Below are 17,062 nucleotides of genomic sequence, written 5' to 3'. Positions count from 1 at the left end.
GGTCCCTATGGATGCGGGACAGGGAGGCGGGATGCTCGGGGGTCCCTATGGATGCGGGACAGGGAGGCGGGATGCTCGGGGGTCCCTACGGATGCAGCACCGTGGATGCCAGGTGCTTGGGGTCCCTATGGGTGCACGCCTGGGTGCGGTGGGTGCCAGGTCCCATCTCCCCCCCCTCACCCAGAGCATCCCGATCCTGACACCCTCCAAGAAGCCGCCACCAGCACCCGGCACAGTGAGCGCGGCACCCGCGGGCACTGTGGCCGTGGAGTTTGCCCTTCCCAAGCTCCCCAAGCTGGTGAAGAGCCAGATCATTGCTGAACCGGCACCCACAGCTGCAGCCACTGCAGTGCCGCCGACGGTGGCAGAGCCCAAGCGGCCGCGTGCAACGCCGTCCCGGTTAACAGTGAAGGAAGCGGCAGCCGGCAAAATACCAGTGATGGAGGAGCCGCCAGTGAAACCGGAGGTTCCTGGCATTGCCGCTGAGGTGCTGGCGGGCACCGGCACCCGGTTACCAGCCGTGGAGGTGGCAGCACCCAAAGTCACCGTGGGGCTGAGCCTCGCTGGCGCGGCACCGCCGGCCGCCCCTCAAGCCAAGGAGCCAGCATTACGGCTGCCGCAGTTGGAGATGGCCGTGCCAGCATTGCCACTGCCAGCGGCGATGCTGGAGCCCGACACAACCGTGAATCAACCCCAAATCAAGCCGGGGGAGGGAGACACCCCCGGCAGCAGCCGTAAGGGGAGGGGGAGCCCGGTGCCGAAAACCAAGGTGTCGAGTTCCGGCACGGCCCCAGTAGAGGATGAGGAGGGGGATGCTGGCACGCGAGGGGGGTTTGCCAGCATCCGTGTCCCCTCCATCACTATCGCCATCCCCAGCACCGCCGTGGAGCTGGTCCCTGAGCTCGGCATGCCCAAACCAGAGCCAGCCATCGCTGGTGGGCAACCGCAGTTGGAGGTGAAGCTGCCGGCACGGCGGTCAGAGTCGCCTCCGGCAGCACCGGCTCGGTTGACCTTCCCGGCAGCGGTGGTGCCGTCCATTGATATCGCCGTGCCGCGTGTTGGTGTAGGTTTGGCGTTGCCAGCGGGTGCCGGCGCTGCCATGGTGCCGGATGAGGGAGATGCCGCAGTGATGCCGGACGTGGCAGCCAGGTTTGCCAAAGGGCTCCGAAAGCTCAGCCTGGAGCTGGAGCCCACGGCACCGCTGCCAGCGGTGGAAATCGCCACCCCGGCACGGCTCACCGGGGACGTGCCGGCAACCGGCGCCAAACCCAAACCCCCCAAATTCACCCTGCCGCGGTTCGGGTTGTCTCTCGCCAAGCTCAAAATGGGCGGCGACGGCAACGAGTATCCCCTGGTGTCCCGCGGCACAGCCGCGCCAGCGCCACCCAGCATTGCCGTCACCGGTCCCACAGCGGCCTTAGACCTGGCCTTGGGGACAGTTGGTACCACCGGTGCTGGGGTCAAGCTGAAGGTCCCCAAATTATCTCTGGCACCTTTTGGTGTCAAGGATGCGGACAAGGGTGCTGGCGGTGAGGAGGGTCCCCAGGATGCCAGCGCAGTGATGAAGCTGCCACGGTTGGGAATCGGGGGGTCAGGGGGGCACGATGGGAGGTCAGCGGAACTGGGGTCCCCTGGGACCCCCCGGCTTCGGGTACCATGGGTGGGCATCGTTCTGCCAACGGGCAGCCGGCGCGTGCCGTCGTTGCCTAAACTTCCCGCCGGGCCGGAGCTGGGCGGGGGGGTGAAGTTGCCGAAATTTGGGGGATCCAGCCCCGATATCCGCATTGGGGGGGACTCCAAAATGATGAGACGCGGGGGAAGCGCCGAGAGCTTGAGCACTGGCACAGCAGGAAGGAAGATGCCGGAGTCTCCCGGCATGATCCGGTTGAAGCTGAAAACCAGGGGGGCAATGGGTGATGAGGGGGTGCAACCGTTCACCCCCCGGTTCACCGTTCCCGCCGTGGGTTTCACCATGCCAGCAAAACAACTGGAGGATCCAGTAAGCCGGAAGATACCGAAACCCACCGGCGTGCCGGCATTGAAGGTGCCAGTGTTGGAGTTGGCACCACCGGGGATGGATGGGATGGAGGAGGCCACCAGGAAGGATACAGCACCAGGACGCCAGTCTAGGGTCAAATTGCCAAAATTCGGCGCAGGTTTTGCCGGGAGCGGGTTGGAAGGTGAGGGGAGGATGAGGATGGGCAGCGTGAAGAAGGCGGTGTTGGTGTTGGTGAAGCCAAAGGAGAAAGGAGAAGACAACCGGGTGGTGGACCCCCATCCCCACATCAACGGGGAAGCGGAGGGCAAGGCCCGGCGACGGCGGTGGGTGCCCAGGGTGGGCTTCTCCCCCGGGGGGTCCCCGATGGAGCCCCCCATAACCCAACCCAAGGGGGGCAAGATGCGCTTACCCAATGTTGAGCTCTCCCCTGGGGACCCCGAATTCAACCAGCGGCCGGTGATGACGGAAGTTACCCCACGCTTCAATTTGGGGGGGTTCGGGGGTGAGGGGACCCCTAAATTTCAGCTGCCTAAGCTGGCGCTGAGCCCCCAACCCTGCGGTGAGCGGTGAACCCCCCCCCGAGCATGGGGGTCTTCGGGGACCCCCTGAAATGGTGATGGGGTGGTGGAGCATCACTTGCTCCCCCAGACCCTCTTTAACCCTTTTCCCCAAAAAAAATTCCTAATCCAGCTTTTTTTGGGGGGTGTTTGAAGCTTTTTTGCCCATTTTCCAGGTGTTAATATTAACCAGGGCCAGGGGGGATGGCAGCATCAACCCCCCTGGCCCCTTGCTCTTGGCTCGGCCGGAATAAATGTTAACCCCCAAAAAAGCCCTGAGCCCATCTGTGGGGTCTGGGAATGGGTTTGGGAGGACCAGGGATGGGTTTTCTGTGGCTGGAAATGGGTTTTGGGGGGCTGGGATGGGCTTTAGGGGACTGCAATGGGTTATGTTGGGCTGGGGATGGGTTTTGTGTGACTGGGAATGGGTTTCAGAGGATCAGGAATGGATTTGGGGGGGCTGGGGCTGAGTTTTGGGGGGCTGGGATGGGCTTTAGGGGACCAGGGATGGGTTTCAAGGGGCTGCGATGGGTTATGTTGGGCTGGGGATGGGTTTTGGGGGATTGGGGATGGGTTTCAGAGGATCAGGAATGGGGTTGGGGGGGCTGGGGCTGGGTTTTGGGGGGCTGGGATGGGTTTTGGGGTTTGGGGATGGATTTGGGGGGACCAGGGCTGGGTTTTGGGGAGTTCCTCCACCTGGGCTGCAGTCCCTTGCGCAGGAGAGCGGTTGCTTCTGGGGACGACGTCAGCAACAGAAGGTGTCGTCACGGCAATGCCGGAACCGGCAGCACTGCTGGGGGCCAGGTTGGGGCAGTTGGGTGTCCTGAGCCCCTGTTGGGTGCTGAGTGGGGGGTCCCAAGGCCCTGGTAAGGAACCAACCCACCATGGGGACGCTGGTGGTGGGTGCTGAGCGCTACGACATGATGGCCACGATGGGGAAGGGGACCTTTGGGGAGGTTACCCAGGGCTGGCGGAGGAGCACAGGGGAGATGGTAGCCATCAAGATCCTGAAGAATGAAGGCCACCATGGCCGGGTGGCGAAGAATGAGCTGAGGCTGCTGCAGGCCTTGCGGGAGGTGGACACAGAAGAGTCGCATGTCGTTCGTTTCCTCGAGTCCTTCGGTGATGGTGCCTGTACCTACCTGGTCTTCGAGCTGCTGGAGCAAAACCTCTTTGACTTCCAAAAGCAGAACAACTTCTCGCCATTGCCCATCCGGCACATCCGTACCATCACGATGCAGGTGCTGGCGGCGTTGGTCAAGCTGAAGGAGCTCTCCATCATCCACGCCGATCTCAAGCCAGAGAACATCATGCTGGTGGACCACGCGCGCTATCCTTTCCGCGTCAAGCTCATCGACTTTGGCTCAGCCAGCATCTTCACTGAGGTCCGCCACGTCAAGGACCCCTACATCCAATCCCGCTTCTACCGGGCACCGGAGATCTTGTTGGGGTTGCCCTTCTGTGAGAAGGTAGACGTCTGGTCTTTGGGTTGCGTGGTGGCCGAGCTTCACTTGGGTTGGCCGCTCTACCCCGGAGCCAACGAGTACGACCAGGTCCGCTACATCTGCTCCACCTTGGGGCTACCACGGGGCGAGTTGCTCTGCGCTGCCCGGAAGACATGGTCCTTCTTCCGACGGGTGCCACATCCCACCGGTTCCTGGCAGCTCAAACCACCAGGCGAGGAGATGGCGAAGCCAACAGAGAGGAGGAAGTATGTCTTCTCCTCGCTGGATCAGTTGGCAGCGGTGAACATCTGCCCGGTGTCTTATCCCAGCCGGGAGGCGCTGGCCGAGCGCTGTGACCTGCACGGGATGGTGGAGTTGGTCAAGAGGATGCTCACCTGGGACTCGCACGAGAGGATCGTGCCCAGCGCCGCCCTCAAGCATCCCTTCATCTCCTTGCAGCAGGTGAAGTCCAGCTTTGAGGCCACCCGGTACTACCAGCTCTGCCAAGAGGACTTGAGGGCATCCCGTAAGGATGGCGGTATGGCTGAGGTCTTCTTTGGCATGGAGAAAGGTGCCTTCATCCCCGCTGGCCGGTGCAGCGTCCAGAAGGCCACAGCCCAGATGGATGGGCTTAGCCTGGCTGAGCCGGTTGGGGACATCGGTGACAAGAGCCAGCAGGACATCTGCCAAGCCCCCATCCCCACCCACTACGGCACCCGGCACCGCCAGCATCACCAGCGTCCCAAGACGGAGCCCACTGCTGGTAACTTGATTGTGCTAGGGTCCCCCGGCAGAGGGGAGCAGCGCAGCCACCGTGATGGCGGCATGGTCTTTGGTGGCACCACGGAGCAGAACCTGCCTGGAAGACTGTACCCCTCGCCCCACACCAAGGTATGGCCAGAGGGTGGGGGGCTCGCATGGGGACCGAGGGCTCCTGGGCATGGGGGGGGTTCTGGGTGCTTGGGGTCCCTTGGGTGCTTTGTGTCCCCCAGGTGCTCCGGGTCCCTGGACACTCAGGGTCCCTGGTGCCCCATGTCCCCTGGTGCCCCGCATCACGGGTGCTTGAGGTCCCTGGTGCCCCCATGCCATGAGTGCTTGGGGGTCCCTGGTGCTCCATGTCCCCTGGCGCCCCGTGTCATGGGTGCTCGGGGTCCCAGGGTGCTCGGGTGCCGCTCACCCCCTCCCCATGCTTCTCCCCGCCACAGAGAGCTCCGGTGACGCAGCACAACCCCAAGCCCCCACGTCCCATTCCCGTCCCCGAGGACGGGCTGCGGGGGCCGGGGTGGGACCCCCCCGCTGCACCCGGCACGCTCCTCCCGGCACAGAGCCGGCAACACCGACAGCACCACTGAGCCACCGCGGCAACCCTGGCAAACACCCTGGCAGCCGAGAGCTCACCAAAGACCTTCCTCTTCCTCATCTTGAGTCAGCCCGACTGGCAAAACCCGGCTCCGTGCCGGTAGAGGATAACGTAGCCGGGGATGCACCAGGATGTGCTGTGCTGGATGTGCCGGCACTGGTTCTTGCAATGATCCCACAATAAACGGTTTGCCGAGTATTTCATGTGACTCTGCCTGGATGGGTTTGGCACCGCCGGGACTCAAGGGGCGTCCCGGCTTCCCTCCCGGTGCGGGCATGGCATTAGGCAAAGGCCCAGCGCTCTCCATCACCGCGGAGCAGAGGACCCCCCACCTCAATAACAGCAATAGAAAGTCCAGAAAAACTCATTTCTTTCTGTTTTTTTCCCCAAATTGGAGGAGGGTAGCCAGATTCGGCACCGCCAGAACCCGTGGTTCACTGGCAGTCCGTTCCACGGCGCCTAACGGGAGCCGCAGAGGCTCTCCCACCGCTCGGCATCGCTGATGTCGGCGCTGTACTGGGAGCCCCAATCCCGCTCAAAAACCGCCTGCAGCTGCTCCCGGATGGTGCCGGGGCCGGCAGCAGTGCCGGCGGCGGTGCCGGCACCAGTTTGGCTCACTGTCTGGTTCACCACCAGCGCCGATCCCGCCGTCCGCACAAAGTAGTCGCCGGACCAGTTGGATGTCCCTGCAAGGAGATTGCGGGGGGGGGGCACCCCAAAAACCGCCCCCAAGCCACCGTCACCAGCAGCCGGCGGCAACTCGCGTGGCGGCACCGCCACTCGCGCCGCGCTCACCGATATACGCCGCCTTCTCCGTCACCATGTACTTGTTGTGGTTCACCCGGGCGTAGGGGATCCGGGCTTGCGCCGCACTCGCCGGCACCATGAAAAGACGCTGCAGGGAGTGAAGAGATCGTCACCCACTGACACGTTGCCCGCCGGCACGCTGCGGTCGCGCCGCGATACCCACCACCTCCACGCTGTAGCGGGTCCGATTATCGGCGACAGCAGCGAGGGATTTGAGGAAGGGGAACATGGTCACTTGGCTGTGCCGCCAACAACCCGCCAACAACCGAACCTTGACCCGGCGTTCGAAGACGGCTTTCCGCAGCCGGTTATCGATCGCCGGCCAAAATCTGGGGAGGGAAAGTGGTTAGGCATCACCGGTGCCAGCAAGCCAGGGTCGGCATAGGACCACACGAACCTTTGCGGGTGGGAGAATTCCGTGGTGGGTAGGTAGCTCATCACTGCAATGTTCACGAAGTCCTCGGCGGCATCGATGACGTTGAGGAGGGCGCCAAGATCCTGGGTCCGACCGGCGGCACAGAGAGCCGGTGGGGAGCTCTGCCAGAATCATCGGAGATGGATCAAGCACCAGGCACAACTGATCCTCGGCACCAGGAAAACCAACCGTGGTGGATTGAGGACGTACCGAGAAGTAGACGGCGGCATCGGTGTCGTTGAGCTTCAACTCCAATGGCGTCTCCATGTTGAAGGGGGTGGAATAATTTGCCGGCCACGGTACTGGGATGGAAGCATCAGGAACACCAAGAGCCCAATAAGCTTCAAAAATTTTGCCTAAATCTTTGGCCAAGCAGCTGCAGTTGTAGACGGCGGCTCCGAGCTCCTTCACCTGCGGCGAGCGGCACGGTGGCACTGTCACGTCACTGGACGGTGCCTTCATCCCTCTCCAACGCCCTAGGTCCCATCTTACGGCATTGAGCATCCCTGGATGGGGACGGGGGCTTGGTTTTGGGACAGCCCTGGCACCGTTCGGCACAGGTTGGGCACCACGATGGTGCTGCTCACCTGGGTCAAAGACCTCCAGTCCATGTTGGCGCTCCCGATGTAGAGGTGGGTGCCATCAACGAGCCAAAACTTGGTGTGCAGCACGCCGCCAGTGAGCCGCGGCATATCGACGACGCGCACCACGGCACCTGCGTGACCACGAGTTGGGCGTCTCCCCCTCAAAATTCCCCCCAAAAAAAAAAATGTGGGGTTTTTTTTTCCATCACTCACCACTCTGCTCCAGCGCTTGGAGATCATTCAGGGGCCATTTTGCCGACGGGCGGCTGACAGCGATTCGGACGGTGACGTCGCGTTGGGATAATTGGAGAAGTTCCTCCAGGATTTGTTCACCCTGAATCAGCACGTGGTTTGAGGCCAAAAAAAAGCAGAAATGATTAAAAATGATGGGAAGGTGAGAAAATGGCAGCCGACGCCGGGTTCAAGAGCCGGAATCGGAGCTGTGCCGCACGTGCCGGCTGCCGGGGGTACAGACCTGGGCGGCGGAGGGTTCGTGTGTCCGTGTGTCCTCGTTGGTCATGGTCCAGTAGAAGGAGGCGATGTCCAGACTGCGGGAAGCAGTTCCCAAGAGGTTCATCCACGTGGAGAAGGTGGATGGATTTGGCACGGAACCGTCACTGAAGGACATTCCCTCCGGGATGCTCTCCACCAGGACAATCCTATGGCGGAAATTCAGCAGCACCGGCACCAGTGAGAGTGTAGTGCCAAGACGCCGAGGGTCTCGGGGGAGCATCACCCCCCATAAGCTCGTCTTACCGGCACGCGTCACTGCAGGATCCGGCATCACCACCGGCATCACCACGGAGGGCTGAGCTCAGCCGGACATTGAAGAAGAGGAGGAAGATGAGGAGGAAGAGGGTGAGGATGGCGGAGACCAACATGCCACGGGAGCACTGGAATGGAGAGGGGGTGTCAGCACACCGAAATTAAGGAATAAATTAATTTATGGGGTTTAAAGCCACCCCCAACACCGGTGGGATCTGGCAAGGGATGGCACCGGATCCAGCCAGCACCGAAGCCGGCCCCCATAGACCAGGGGAGTTACCTTCGGTGGGAAGTGGGTGGGCTGCGCCTCACGGTCCTCCAGTGGGTCCAGCTGTGATGGAGGGGCAGAAAATTTGGGTGGGGGGGACCCTGAACCAGGGTGGGGGCTGGTTTGGGGGTAAAACCCACCCCAAAATGCCCGGGGTCCCCAGGGAAAAGTGCCCCCCCCCATATTGCCGGGGGTCCTCACAGGGTGCAGGGGCTGGGTGGAAATGGGGGCATAGGGTGCCCCGGTTTGGGGTTGTGGGGTGCTGGGCAGGGGGAAATGGGGCACCCCACTTTGGGGGTGTAGGGTGCTAGGCAGGGGGCTATGGGGCACCCCACTTTGGGGGTGTAGGGTGCTGGGGCAGGGCAGGTACCTATGGGGCACCCCAATTTGGGATTTTAGGGTGCCAGGACGGGGCAGGGAGCTCCACGATCCCCAGTTTGAGGTGGCGGGTGCTGCCAGCACCATACCTGCTTGTAGGTGCCGTCGGGCTTCATCCCGGCGAGACGCTGGAACAGAACAAACCGGATTTCTCCCAACATGCCTGGACAGGTGAGACCCCCCCAGGGTGCGGCACAGCCGGGATTTTCAGGGTACGGTTAAGGGGAGAGACCCCCAAAAACTCAGGCAGGGCAGAGGCTTTCCCGGCTGACTCACGGGATTGGGGTGCTCACGTGCCCTGACCCGTTTGGGGCGGGGAGGGGAAGTGCCGGGTCCTCCCCCCGCCCTCCGCTGTTGGGGCTGATCCCCCCCCCGGGAATAGGGTGGGGCACCCCAATTTTGGGGTGCAGACCTCCCCCATCCCTCCACCATGCCTCAGAGACCCCACAAAACGGGGGTGCTCGGCCCCAGGGACCAGCCCCCCCCCAAACCCTGCCCTGTTTTGGGGGAGGGGGTTAGGATTGGGGGGGTTAGGGTCGGGGGGGGGAGGTTAAGCTCGGTCTGGTGTCACCCCCTGGCTCAGCTGAATCGGGGGGGGTCAGGGCTGCATTTCGGGGTTAAGATGATGTTTAGGGACGAGTTTAGGGCCAGGGTCAGGGTCAGGGTGATGTTTAGGGGTTGTTTAGGGCCAGGGACATATTTAGGACCAGGTTTAGGGCCACGGCTGGGCTTAGGACCGAGTTTAGGGCTGGGGACACATATTTAGGACTGGTTTTAGGGCCAGGGATATTTTAGGACCAGGTTTAGGGCCAGGGCCAGGCTTAGGACCGGGTTGAGGGCCAGGGACACATTTAGGGCCAAGTTACATGGCCAGGGATATATTTAGGGCTGGGTTTAGGGCCAGGTTTGGGCCAGGGCCGGGCTTAGGGCCGGGGCCCCGCTCAAGGCCGCGGCTTCCGGGGGTGGCCGGTGCCCCCCGCCCCCCTCCCCCCGTACCGGAGACACCGGCGTCCGCGGGGGCGGCTGTTCCCGGAGCCGCCCGCCGGGGGGCGCCCTCGGCCTTCCAGCGCTCTATGGTCGCCCCTCCCTTTTCCCCCCTCCCGCACCGCCGCTTTCTAGAGCGGCCCCCGCCCCGGCGCGCGCCACTCGCAGCGCGCTGGGCCGGCCGGCGAGGTCACTTCCGGCGCTCCGTGACCGGTGTTTCCGGTGGGGCCCGGCCCGGCGGCCGGAGGCGGCGGGATGGGGCGCGGCGGGAGCGGAGAGGTGAGAGCGGGGAGGGGGAGGGAAGGGGTGTGGGGCAGGAGGATCTGTGGGGCAGGAGGGAAGGGGAGGCTGCGTGGCGCAGGAGGAGGAGGCAGGGAGGGAAGGGAAGGGTCTGTGGGGCAGGAGGAGGGGGCAGGGAGGGTCTGTGGGGCAGGAGGAGGGGGCGGGGAGGAAAGGGAAGGGTCTGTGGTGCAGGGAGGGAAGGAAAGGGTCTGTGAGGCAGGAGGAGGGGGCAGGGAGGGTCTGTGGGGCAGGAGGAGGGGGCAGGGAGGGTGCATGGGGCAGGAGGAGGGGGCAGGAGGGAAGGGAAGGGTGCGTGGGGCAGGAGGAGGGGCCAGGGAGGGTCTGTGGGGCAGGAGGAGGGGACAGGGAGGGAAGGGAAGAGTCTGTGGGGCAGGGAGGGAAGGGAAGAGTCTGTGGGGCAGGAGGAGGGGGCGGGGGGGGGTCTGTGGGGCAGGAGGAGGGGGCATGGAGGGAAGGGAAGGGTGCGTGGGGCAGGAGGAGGGGGCGGGGGGGGTCTGTGGGGCAGGAGGCGGGGGCAGGGGGGCAGCAGCAGCCCTGTGCCTGCCTGCTGGCCATCAGAGGGGCCGCGGGGCCGCTCTCTCACCCGGCAGGCTGCTCCCGGCGCTGCCGCCTAGCCCCGCATCCACGTCCCCCGTCTCCTCCACCATGGTGTCCGTCACGATGGGTAAGGGACATTCCCCTCCTCGCGAGCACATTCCACTGCCCCCCCCTCCCCTCCACCACCCAAAATCGCCCTAAATTGCTCTAAACCCCCTCAAATTGCGTATTTTCATCTGGGAGACCATCCCCACCCCCCTTCCCCGCTGCTATCCCAGGAGCCGTTTTCCTCCCGATCCCGTTAATCGCGCGACAACAGCTGCGAATGCCCGGAATGAGGCTCTCGGCCGGCGCATGCCGAAACTCAGGCGACCGCCCCACCCCTTTTTCTGTATCCACTTAATTTTTCCTTTTCCACGGCTTTTTTTCAGCGACATCTGAATGGATTCAGTTTTTCAAGGAAGCCGGGATCCCCCCAGGCCCCGCCGTCAACTACGCCGTCATGTTTGTGGATAACAGGTGAGGTCAGCGACGGGGCAGCGCCTTTTCATCGCATGACAGGGGGAAAATAGCACCGAAAGATCCCTGCGGTGAGGGGGAAGGAAGGAATTAACCGATTATCTCACTCCTTAATTAGTTACGTTAGTTATTCATCTGCGCTGAGCTGCTTTTTCATTATCAGTGCTGTTTCAGTGAGGGCGGTGGCATCCGAACCCGGATTGGGGATATCATGGTGCACCTTGCTCAAGGCTTAATTAATCAGAGCTCATAACGAGGGGAGACCTCGTTAAGCTGGGTCTTTCCTCACCTCAGGATCCAGAAGAACATGTTGATGGATCTGAACAAGGAGATCATGAACGAGCTGGGCATTACGGTGGTGGGAGACATCATCGCCATCCTCAAACATGCCAAAATTGTGTACAGGCAGGTACGGCAATGCCGACACCGGCACGGGTGAAGCATCGCCAGCATGGGTAAAGCCTCACCAGCTCATTTAGCAGCAAAGTTTTGCCTCGAGGCTCCTCGTTCGCCTCCGAAGAGCCCGAGGGAAAACCCTCCTCCGTGTTTTTTTCCTTCAGGAGATGTGCAAGGCGGCCACCGAATCGCTCTGCCCCGGCTCCCCCAACATTCAAGCCGAGCTGCGCCGCAACGCCAACAGCGGTGAGCGCGGGCGGGAGGTTTCTGGGAGATTAAATCCCTTCGCCTAATTAATGAGGTGAATTAATTATCCTGAAAATGAAGGGCTCATAGGATGGCTGCCTTCCCCACGATCCCGGGGAAAGACTGCTCTTTAATTTAGCCGACAAAACACTTGTCGCACTCGCTGAAGCCCCTTGGGATTTAAAACCTCTCCCTCACCGCGCCGTCTTCCCCTTCCAGCCGCCAGCCGGATGATCGCCAACAGCTTGAGCAGAGACTCGCCTCCCGCCACCCCCCTCCGACCGCGTCCCCATGCCTCCAAAATCTCCGTCACCGTCTCCAACAAACTGGCCGCCGCAAAGGCAGGTAGGGAGGGCGACGGAAACAATGCCAAAAGTTGCTTTTTCATTTCTATTTCCCATTAAGCGTGCCTCTCCGGTCAAATTTGAACAGCTGCTTTGAATCCGGCTACGCGGTTTTTGAGCTAATCACACAACAGCCTTGTCTCTGAAATGGAGAGACAGGGATTTGAGGCGCGGACCCCCCAAATGGTGGGTAAGGAATCGGCCAGATGGTCGCACTCCACCTCGATGTCTGGGTGGAGACTGGTGTCTGTACTGGGACCGGTATGATTTAACATCTTTTTCGGGGACACCCGGATCGAGTGCAGCCAGTTTGGGGGTGACCCCAAGCCGAGTTGGGGGGTCGATGCTCGAGAGGGAAGGGAGCTGTGACAGGAGAGGGGGGCCCGTGCCACCCTCGCGAAGCTCAGCAAGGCCAAGCGCAAGGTCCCGTGCGCGCGGGGCCAGAGGAGGCCCCAAGGGTGCTGGGGGGCTGGAGCAGGCTGAGAGAGTCGGGGTGGTTCAGCCTGGAGAGGAGAAGGCTCCGGGGAGACTTTAAATCATAGAATCAAAGAATAAGGCTGGAAAAGACGACTAAGATCATCCAGTCCAGCCGTCAACCCAACACCCCCATGCCCACTAAACCATGTCCCTAAGCGCCTCATCTACACGTCTTTTAAATACTTCCAGGGATGGGGACTCCACCACGTCCCTGGGCAGCCTGTTCCAAGGCCTGACCACTCTGTCAGTAAAGAAATTTCTCCTAATGTCCAGTCTAAACCTCCCCTGGCGCAACTTGAGGCCATTTCCTCTTGTCCTATCCCTTGTTACTTGGCAGAAGAGACCAACCCCCACCTCACTACAACCTCCTTTCAGGTAGTTGTAGAGCGCGATGAGGTCTCCCCTCAGCCTCCTCTTCTCCAGGCTGAACACCCCCAGTTCCCTCAGCCGCTCCCCATCAGACTTGTGCTCCAGGCCCTTCCCCAGCCCCGTTGCCCTTCTCTGGACACGCTCCAGCACCTCCATGTCCTTCTTGTGGTGAGGGGCCCAGAACTGAACACAGGATTCGAGGTGCGGCCTCACCAGTGCCCAGTACAGGGGCACAATCACCTCCCTGCTCCTGCTGGCCACACTAGTTCTGATACAGACCAGGATGCCGTTGGCCTTCTTGGCCACCTGGGCACACTGCCGGCTCATGTTCAGCCGGCTGTCAACCAGCACCCCCAGGTCCTTTTCCTCTGGGCAGCTTTCCAGCCACTCTTCCCCAAGCCTGTAGCGTTGCTGGACCTTGGCCTTGTTGAACCTCATACATTGGCCTCAGCCCATCGATCCAGCCTGTCCAGGTCCCCCTGCAGAGCCTTCCCACCCCCAGCAGATCAACACTCCCGCCCAGCTTGGTGTGGTCTGCAGACTTACTGAGGGAGCACTCGATCCCCTCATCCAGATCGTTGATAAAGAGATTAAACAGAACTAGCCCCAAAACTGAGCCCTGTGACCGGCCGCCAGCTGGATTTCACTCCCTTCCCCACAACTCTCTGGGCTCGGCCGTCCAGCCAGTGTTTTACCCAGCGAAGAGTTCACCTGTCTGAGCCATGAAGCACCTTAAAGTGCTTGCAGGGTCTGCAGGAAAGGTGGTGGGGGGTCTTTATCAGAGGGTGTAGAGACAGGGCGAGGGAGAACAGCGTTAAACTGGAAGAGGGGAGATTTCCATTAGAAGTTCGACTGTAAGGGTGGTGGGAGATGGGAACAGGCTGCCCAGAGAAGCTGTGGACGCCCCGGGAGCGTTCGAGGCCGGGTTGGACGGGGCTGGGAGCAACCTGGTCTAGTGGGAGATGTCCCTGCCCTCGGCAGCGGGTGGATGGTCCTTAAGGTCCCTTCCAGCCCAAACGATTCTGTGATTTTGCGGTTGGGAGTAGCTGGAAATCTCCCAGCGCTGCGGGAGACCTGTGGTGCCGAAGGAGCCTGTCTCAGAGCTCACTCGAGCCCAGGATTGCGCCCAAGCGCTCATAAAACCCTTCCATCCCCTAAGTCTTGTTGGAACGAGAGCTCTCGATTCGCTTTTCCTTTGTCCCACCAGGTTTATGCGATGTGGCAGACGAAAATCCGACGATCCCAGTAAAACGCCGCCGGGTGACAGCGGAAATGGAAGGGAAATACATCATCAACATGCCCAAGGGCACGACACCGAGGACAAAGAAAATCCTGGAGCAGCAAGCAGCCAAAGGTACCAGCGGGGGGTTTTGATCTTCATTTTCTCTTCCAGAAGCCCAGTTTAGTCCCCATTTAGCCCGTCGTTACAAATCCCGTGAGGATTTTCATACCCGGAGAGTTATTGGGTAGAAGTTGTGTTATTCCAAGGATATATTAACTCACCGCAAGCCATAAAGGTTCCGTTCACATCTATTTAAGCCTTAGGAAGAAGTGGACGGGTGGCCGTTCGCGTGCTTTTAAGTGGATTTTATTTTGCCAGGTGCCCTGACGGGGCTGAAAGGCCGCAAGCCCTCAGCGCTGACCTGGTGTAGCTTCATTTTCTGGGGAAACCTCAAAAAAACCCATGTTTTCTTGAAAACTGCAGGTCTGCAGAGGACGTCCGTCTTCGACCGGCTGGGAGCCGAGGCAAAAGCGGACACGACCGCAGGAGGGAAGGTGAGAGGAGGCGGGTTTTCAGCTGCAGCTCCATTTTAGCCGTCGCTCTCTGCAGCTGTGCCAAACCCCACCGAGATCCCGACGGGAGGGTCCTCTCCCCGAAGATTATTTCGGGATTCGCAGCCGCCGGCTCGCAGCGGAGGGGCTGAAGAAACCTTGAAATAACCGGGAAATGGTGGGGAAACACTGGGGAAAAGCAGGATCCCTGATCCCTGGGTCGTCCCCGTCTGCGTTTCTATTTTGACCCCTTTAATGCGGATACAGGAGGTTTTTTCTCTCTTCTGGAGGCAAAAAGCTTTTTATTTGGGGATACAGGAGATTTTTTCTCTCCTCTAGAGGTAAAAACCTCAGCGTGGAAGTCTTGGGGCCTAAAACAAGTTGCAGACTCAGCCCCTCAAGAAAAATAAGAGGGAGTATGATTTTATGGGTGATTTATAGAGCTGTTTTATAGCCTAATCGTTAATTTAATTGCTGCAGGCAGCGTTTTGTATCATTACATCTCAAAAACGCTTCGCGGGCAAGGCCGGCGTCCATCTTGCCTCTGTCACAGTGGCAGAATTCGGGGGGCGAAGGGGAAGGGGAGCACCCGAAATGGGGGTGAGGGTGCTGACGGGCTCCCGCCCCCCCCTTGTCTCCCAGCCCACGGGGGTCTTCAGCAGACTGGGTGACGCCTTGGGGACCGATGGGGACAAAGCCACCGAGAGCGACGACGACTGCTCTGTCCTCCAGTATGCTGGCGTCCTCAAAAAACTCGCCAAACCTCCCCGTAAGGAAAGCGCCGAGCCGGGAGGGACCATCAAGGCAAAAGCCACCAGTTCAGAAGCCAAACTGGTCCCTGTCACTGTCCAGCGGCTCGGTCACAGGAACGCCACTGCTATCCGTGTGAAACCGCAACCGGCAGCATCCAAAATGGGCGCCATCGGTGTCACGGCGGTGCCGGTGGAAGCCCAGGACGGCGACGTCACCAGCACGAAGGATAAAAACGAACCGGAATTTCGGGTGACGATCAAAAGGACCTGGGGGTGCGGGAAGGTGAGCAGCACCAGCGAGACCCCCGGCGCCCAGATGGACAGCGCTGGCACCATCAGCGTCTTTAAACGGCTGGGGAAGAAACCGGATTGATCCCGCGGCGCTTCTTCCTGCACCGGATAGGTCGTCCCGACGGTTTTCCGCTTGTCCCATCCCCTCCCGACAGTCACCCACTGTCCCCCCTCCCCGTTATCCACCCTCAAGAACCCTCATCCTGCCTTCCTCCTTGCTAATCCCATGGGGAAAGGCTTAATCCCACAGGGAAACAAGGCTAATCCCACGGGGAGACGCTTAATCCCAAGGGGAAAGGCTTAATCCCACAGGGAAACAAGGCCAATCCCACAGGGAGATGCTTAATCCCAATGGGAAAGGTTTAATCTCACAGGGAAACACTAATCCCACGGGAAAGCAGCGGGGGGGAAGAGCCCTTCCCGACGGATTTCCTCCTGCCTGGCATCCCTGCAGGCGTGAGGCCAAATCGTGCTCTCCATCTCCTACCAAGACCAAAACCTCTTTTTTTTTCCCCTATTTTTCCTCCTCTGCAGGTTCTTTCCTGTATTTAGGAATTTAGGACCTGGAGAACTCCATACAAAGGGTTTTTCCCTATTGTTTCTGGTTTTTTCCTCCTCCGCAGGGTTTTTTCCCCGTATCGAGGAATTTGCACCAAAACGACTCTGTAAATAATCATTACGGAGTGGCGGCTTGCTGTGGAGATTCTTAATTTTTAAGGATTTCGGAGCAGCCTCCAAAAAAAAAAAAACACCCAAAAAACTCCTCGGGGGCTCCAAAAAATCCAAAAATTGCCTTAATTTAAGCGACACCCTCAATCCGCCGCTCACGGTTTTCAGCTCGAGCTCATCCCGCCGTGAAACCTCAAATAGCCGCCGTGGGGTTTTATTTATTCATTTCCCCCCAAATTTATTCCCGACGACGTCACCAGGGGTGTCTCCACCCCGCACCTGCCCGGCGTTGCTGCAAACCCTGAAAAGACGTTTTTTCTCCCCTAAATAAAGACAGCGGGGACGGAGGCAGCTGCGTGGTGAGTCAGGGCCGCGATGGTGAGCCTTTTTAATAAGAAAAACCACCGATTTCTTTATTTTACCCTATTTTGGGAGGTTTTCTTTGCGCTCTGGGCGTTGTTTGGCGTGTGAAAACGAGTGGTTTTTCCCAATTTTTGGCTTTCTATGTCGCCCGCCAGCCGGCGGGGGAGCTTTTTTGCAATAAAGCGTGGAAACGGCTCTGGTTTGGTGTCGATTGAGCCCCCCACACACCCCTCCCCTAGTCCGTGGCCGGGACCCCCCGACACCACCCCGGGGTGCTGAGGCTGGAGCAGCTTGGTGCACCCATGGGTGGGGGGTGCCCCCATGGGTGGGGGGTGCCCGCGCCTTGCGAGCATCAAGCAAAGGTCACCCCCTCGCTCCTCGGCCACGCGTGGGTCTTCGGAGTGTTAATTTATGCAAATGTATTTAAATATATGTAAATGACCGGCAGTGGGAGGTGCTTC

At 60.5% G+C, this 17,062-nt stretch overlaps 3 protein-coding genes across 7 annotated transcripts; 2 read left to right on the top strand and 1 right to left on the bottom strand.

The window, feature by feature from the left end:
* Window positions 1–3,440: 3,440 nt before the first annotated feature.
* HIPK4 (homeodomain interacting protein kinase 4) lies at window positions 3,441–5,353 on the top strand. Its single transcript, XM_075134347.1, has 2 exons — window positions 3,441–4,892; window positions 5,207–5,353. Exons 1-2 carry the CDS (start codon window positions 3,441–3,443, stop codon window positions 5,351–5,353), a joined length of 1,599 nt encoding a protein of 532 aa, XP_074990448.1.
* A 372-nt stretch (window positions 5,354–5,725) lies between these two features.
* On the bottom strand, window positions 5,726–9,667 carry PLD3 (phospholipase D family member 3). Of its 4 annotated transcripts, XM_075134483.1 has the most exons (12): window positions 9,575–9,667; window positions 8,668–8,706; window positions 8,213–8,263; window positions 7,924–8,060; window positions 7,643–7,826; window positions 7,381–7,501; window positions 7,171–7,298; window positions 6,794–6,994; window positions 6,566–6,705; window positions 6,332–6,497; window positions 6,157–6,256; window positions 5,726–6,047 (listed from the first exon to the last, which is right to left on the bottom strand). In XM_075134483.1, exons 2-12 carry the CDS (start codon window positions 8,692–8,694, stop codon window positions 5,821–5,823), a joined length of 1,482 nt encoding a protein of 493 aa, XP_074990584.1. In that variant the 5' UTR covers window positions 8,695–8,706; window positions 9,575–9,667; the 3' UTR covers window positions 5,726–5,820. The 4 variants fall into 4 exon arrangements, with proteins under 4 accessions (XP_074990584.1, XP_074990587.1, XP_074990585.1 ...); XM_075134486.1 differs by lacking the exon at window positions 8,213–8,263; XM_075134484.1 differs by lacking the exon at window positions 9,575–9,667 and having other exon boundaries at window positions 8,668–9,541.
* On the top strand, window positions 9,630–16,796 carry C32H19orf47 (chromosome 32 C19orf47 homolog). 2 transcript variants are annotated; one of them, XM_075134500.1, is made up of 9 exons: window positions 9,755–9,841; window positions 10,456–10,529; window positions 10,834–10,921; window positions 11,216–11,330; window positions 11,482–11,563; window positions 11,783–11,908; window positions 13,961–14,107; window positions 14,459–14,529; window positions 15,169–16,796. In XM_075134500.1, the coding sequence occupies exons 2-9, from the start codon at window positions 10,511–10,513 to the stop codon at window positions 15,649–15,651; spliced, it is 1,131 nt and encodes a 376-aa protein (XP_074990601.1). In that variant the 5' UTR covers window positions 9,755–9,841; window positions 10,456–10,510; the 3' UTR covers window positions 15,652–16,796. The 2 variants fall into 2 exon arrangements, with proteins under 2 accessions (XP_074990600.1, XP_074990601.1); XM_075134499.1 differs by lacking the exon at window positions 10,456–10,529 and having other exon boundaries at window positions 9,630–9,841.
* The last annotated feature ends 266 nt before the right edge of the window (window positions 16,797–17,062 follow it).

The sequence above is a fragment of the Calonectris borealis genome, chromosome 32 (genome assembly GCF_964195595.1).
Source record: "Calonectris borealis chromosome 32, bCalBor7.hap1.2, whole genome shotgun sequence".
Taxonomy (NCBI): Eukaryota; Metazoa; Chordata; class Aves; order Procellariiformes; family Procellariidae; genus Calonectris; species Calonectris borealis.
This window is presented reverse-complemented; position numbering and strand designations above follow the sequence as displayed.

Bases quoted from the DNA above. Each gene is read 5' to 3' on its own strand.
- HIPK4 (XM_075134347.1), top strand. From the start codon at position 3,441: ATGGGGACGCTGGTGGTGGGTGCTGAGCGCTACGACATGATGGCCACG. The intron at 4,893-5,206 runs GTATGGCCAGAG...TCCCCGCCACAG, and splicing joins ACCCCTCGCCCCACACCAAG to AGAGCTCCGGTGACGCAGCA.
- PLD3 (XM_075134484.1), bottom strand. From the start codon at position 8,739: ATGTTGGGAGAAATCCGGTTTGTTCTGTTCCAGCGTCTCGCCGGGATG. The intron at 8,264-8,667 runs GTATGGTGCTGG...CCTCCATCACAG, and splicing joins CCGACGGCACCTACAAGCAG to CTGGACCCACTGGAGGACCG. The intron at 7,502-7,642 runs GTCTGTACCCCC...GTGCTGATTCAG, and splicing joins ACGAACCCTCCGCCGCCCAG to GGTGAACAAATCCTGGAGGA.
- C32H19orf47 (XM_075134499.1), top strand. From the start codon at position 9,652: ATGGTCGCCCCTCCCTTTTCCCCCCTCCCGCACCGCCGCTTTCTAGAG. The intron at 11,331-11,481 runs GTACGGCAATGC...TTTTTCCTTCAG, and splicing joins CCAAAATTGTGTACAGGCAG to GAGATGTGCAAGGCGGCCAC. The intron at 11,909-13,960 runs GTAGGGAGGGCG...TTGTCCCACCAG, and splicing joins ACTGGCCGCCGCAAAGGCAG to GTTTATGCGATGTGGCAGAC.